At 43.4% G+C, this 4,543-nt stretch overlaps 1 protein-coding gene across 1 annotated transcript in view; it reads left to right on the top strand.

Annotated features, from left to right (window-relative positions):
* Positions 1–4,522: 4,522 nt before the first annotated feature.
* LOC307130285 (uncharacterized protein) overlaps positions 4,523–4,543 on the top strand; it is a gene marked incomplete at both ends in the record, with an annotated part of 28,816 nt that continues 28,795 nt past the window's right edge. The window contains one exon of the mRNA XM_079823254.1: positions 4,523–4,528. Within this exon, the coding sequence (XP_079679380.1) occupies positions 4,523–4,528 (6 nt within the window). The remainder of the gene's footprint in view (positions 4,529–4,543) is intronic.

Genomic DNA, 4,543 nt, shown 5'->3' with positions numbered 1-4,543 from the left:
GGTAGACTGAGTGGACTGGGGGTTGATGTCGCCCAGCAACGTCCCAGCATTAGGACAATGTTGGGGTCGGTCCTCTCCAAAATGCGCACCTCAACATACACAGGCTCCCGCAGGACTTTTGTGACGGGATAATCAGCATCACCGTAGTAGGACGTGTATGCCTCATCCCCTGAGGAAGAAAACCAGCGTTTAACCAGAAACTGCTGCAACCTGGAGTTTTAGAAAATACTTATGCATACTTGGACAGACACTTACCTTCTGCACAGCCTTTGGTGACACATTGACCATTTGCCAGTCTAAGCTCCACCCTGAGGGGTCCAGAAGCCGCTACTGGTGGAGGTGCAGGAACAGTGTTGACCTCCACAACCAGAGCTTCCACAGAAGTAGCAGAGTACCTACACTGGAAGAGAAGCCTAGACAACAAATAGTGAGCTTGTAGCCTTTGTCAAGGATTCATATTTTTTCTAAATAAAATAAAATGCCTACTCAAAATGGCTGTCCCTTGTGATGGAACCAAGTGGTCCGACACCCACTTCATACGAGGAGGTCATTCGGTTTTCATACACCACATATCCACCGTCCTCCTGCAAATAGTAACTGTTGGCATCCAGGCCATTCCAAGCCATGCAGAACAGAACCACAAGCAGCTACTCACCATCATGCTTGTGCCACATGCAGTGACAGGGAACTGGTATATAGCAAAGGAAGGTGTGGATCCCACAGGACTGCAAGGTGGGTCGTTTCCACCCAGGAGACGGACTGAATCCAGGCTCAAGCGAGGTAGTGTAACATCTCTTGCCACCACTACCACAAACTGACCATCTCTTATACACTGGACAGTCACTGGAACAAGGTACAAGAGCAGGTTATTACTGAGGAGTGGTTTAACATGAACACCTTTGCATTGACTCACTCTTACCTGCCTTCCCATAGAAACACTGCTGTCCGTTAAAGCAGCAGTTGATAGCTTCACACTCAGCACCACTGATACCAGGTGGGCCACATTGGATCTGCTCATAATCAGCTACAGCACATTTGTCAAGGGGCTCTGCCTGCGCCACTGGCTGCTTAGACTGAACCTGCTGATGAAACTGTTGACTAGCTTGTTGTTGAACCTGCTGAGGAAACTGTTGACTAGCTTGTTGTTGAACCTGCTGAGGAAACTGTTGACTAGCTTGTTGTTGAACCTGCTGAGGAAACTGTTGACTAGCTTGTTGTTGAACCTGCTGAGGAAACTGTTGACTAGCTTGTTGTTGAACCTTCTGAGGAAACTGTTGACTAGCTTGTTGTTGAACCTTCTGAGGAAACTGTTGACTAGCTTGTTGTTGAACCTTCTGAGGAAACTGTTGACTAGCTTGTTGTTGAACCTTCTGAGGAAACTGTTGACTAGCTAGCTGTTGAACCTTCAGAGGAAACTGTTGACTAGCTTGTTGTTGAACCTTCAGAGGAAACTGTTGACTAGCTAGCTGTTGAACCTTCAGAGGAAACTGTTGACTAGCTTGTTGTTGAACCTTCAGAGGAAACTGTTGAACCTTCTGAGGAAACTGTTGACTAGCTTGTTGTTGAACCTTCTGAGGAAACTGTTGACTAGCTTGTTGTTGAACCTGCTGAGGAAACTGGGGCAAATTACTCCACTGTGGAACAGCATGACAAAAAGCACAAAACCACACACAAAGTGCCAGCGATTGAACAGCACACCAGCTTCCTGCCATTGTTCAACAGCTAGTCACACTGTTGAGATGATGCCCTTTGGTCTTTTTGTATTCTACAGATTTTGGCTAATTAACGATAATCCCTCCCTCTTCATGAACAGTCATGATTCTCCAGACTTGCCCAAATGGGAGCTTATGCTACCAGAAAATTCTCATCAAAATGATACGCATGTGATGTAGGCCTATATTGACTCCAATTAGTCAGATTTGTCATATTGAAGACAAATAAAAAGGTTCATGCTCAGGTTTGCTACTGGAGCTTGCCCAAAGTACTTTGGGTAGATGTTTGGTGCATTCCGCTTTGCTTGTAGACTAGCATTACTACTTTTACAATATCTTTATATGGCAGAAATAGTAAGAGTAGTCTGTAGTTCCAAATTTAGCAACACACTCACAAACCTCCCTAAGCACTTCCCCTCGGGGCAATCCCTGTCGCCAGTTTGAAGTGTTCCACAAGTGGACAAGAGAGGTTTATGTGGACAGACCCTCGACTCCTTAGACAGAGGGGACCAGTCTACTCATATATACTTTAATTACAAAATAAATGTAACTGTAATCAGTTACTTATGAAAATGTTAATTATTACAAAGGGGGTTACATCTGAATATTTTCTGTAAAAAGCTAGGATATGTTGAATAATATGAATTTGTTGCTTTGCCTGTGCAGGATGCCTCTTGCCATTTACAGTGTTTTTTTTTTATATACAATTGCTAGGACCCATTTCTCAATACTTAGGTCACTTTTTCAAAACTCTTCACACAGTTCTCCTAACAAACTTTCAGCTCGGCACAGCAGATCATTTCACATTCAAAATGCACTAAAACTACCAAAACACAATTCTTTCCCCTAGCAAAGGTTTTCAACCAACACGCACACACTTTGTCAATCCCCAAACGGACGAGGCGTTTATACTTGACGCACTCGCCGTTGTACTATTCTGTGAAACGACAGAGGGCGACTCGGAGTAATTGTTCTATAAACCATCAGGAAACAGCAGTGAGAGAAGAATGTAGCTACACAGGTGACCATATTTATTTGAATAAACTTCACCAAAAACCACACTACAAAAGAATCGTGTAAAACTCAGTAAACCTTGATTGCTAATCATTAATACGGTGTATGCTTTCGATTTACCCCGAAAGAAAGTGAAATATGACAACCTGCCCCATAGGTGGGGCACATTAACATGACAGCTTGATGTTATCAGATACAATCAAATAAAACAACAAGACAAAATACAAATTAACTTTCAAATAAAATAATGGCATCATTAAAAATATACTAATTTCTTCTGAACATTGACTGTCATTCTTTCCTCAATAGAATAGCATAGTTCTAATAGGGGCACATTGTAACAGTTACAACATGCCCCACCTGTGCAACTGGGATTTAAACCCGTCTAGTGTCTTCTGCTGGTTAGAGCAGCATTAAAAGAACTCTCAACTTGGTCTTATTTTCAATAAACTTAAGAAATGTACGTCTGTTATGTTAAATGTTCAGTGAGAGCGTCCAAAGAATTATTAATTGGTGCAGTTTCTCTAAATAATGTTGATATGGCAACTAGTAAATACATTAGGTTTCATCATCCCGGCATGTGTGGAAAGTTAACCTGTTACAACTAGCCCCGCGTTTAAATTCCAGACGGAGAAAAATAATAACTTCTGTACCTCTGCAAGTCACATAGCATGCAGCCATAGGGTTTCAGACTAAATGGGACTTGCAAAGGTACAGTCAGTTCCACCACATTTGCAGAATAAGGCACTCTTTCCAGGTCAAAAGCAAAGTGACAAGTCAGATACAAGCAAGGATTGATGTCAGTTTTATTGAGAAACTTTCTTTTGCCCTTGAACAATTACAGGACCAAGTGTGGCCTTGCCTTCCCACTGAACACCTAGAGAGAAGAAAAAGAGCAAAGTTAGGAGCACTTAAAACATCAAAAGCAACCTTAAAGCAAGAGCTACCGACCTCCATAGGGAGAAGCAGCAATTCCACCATCAGGACCACATGTTGAGTCACAGCAACCACAAACTTGGTCATTTCCATCAGCAGCAAACCACCTGCAACAAGACAAAGCACTTTCAACATGAGCAAAGTCAGCTTTTTAAAAAAAGAATAAGTGCAACGTACCCATTGGCAAAGGAACAGGATTTGCGCTGAGCGTCACTGGGTGCAGAAGCAATAGTTGCCTTCAGAACACATGTTATGTAGATCTACAAGGGATGACAGACAAGTCAGAAAACCAAAGCAGATGGGAAGAGAAGTCGAATTAACTCTTGTGGTACATACAGAAGGACTGGTGCTCTCCTGGAACATGAATGCCTCCAGCTGGAACTGGATCTTGTCAACCTGGGACCGAGGCATGAAGCGGGAGCTGGAAGCTGTAGCCTTGGCATCCACAAAGCACCTGACGACAAAGTCAACACAAAGAGCAACTCATGAATGTTTAAAAAGAGCAAACAAAACAGTCCTATAGCATCAAGAGCCATGACCTTACCCATGATTCTCAATGAAGGAATATCTCGGAAGGGAGTTCACGTCAGGCACCTGAGTGGCCACACAGCTGTCCACAAACACACGCAGAGGCACATGATTGTACTGCTTCACAGATGCCTCGATGTTAATAACGCCACCCAGGAAATAGGAGTATGAAGGCCTCTGGTAGGACCAATCGTCTACAAAAGAGAAGGAACACCCTAGGAAGAGCCACATTTGCAAGGTCGAAGGTCCAAAGAAAGTGCACTTACCCAGCATGAGCTTCAGGGAGAACATCAAGACTTCTTCACCAACCTTGGTTGAGGCATAAGGGACCCATGTTGGCCTCAAGGCATCAC

Source organism: Gobio gobio (genome assembly GCF_949357685.1).
Source record: "Gobio gobio genome assembly, chromosome: 8".
In the NCBI taxonomy this organism is placed as follows: Eukaryota; Metazoa; Chordata; class Actinopteri; order Cypriniformes; family Gobionidae; genus Gobio; species Gobio gobio.
This window is presented reverse-complemented; position numbering and strand designations above follow the sequence as displayed.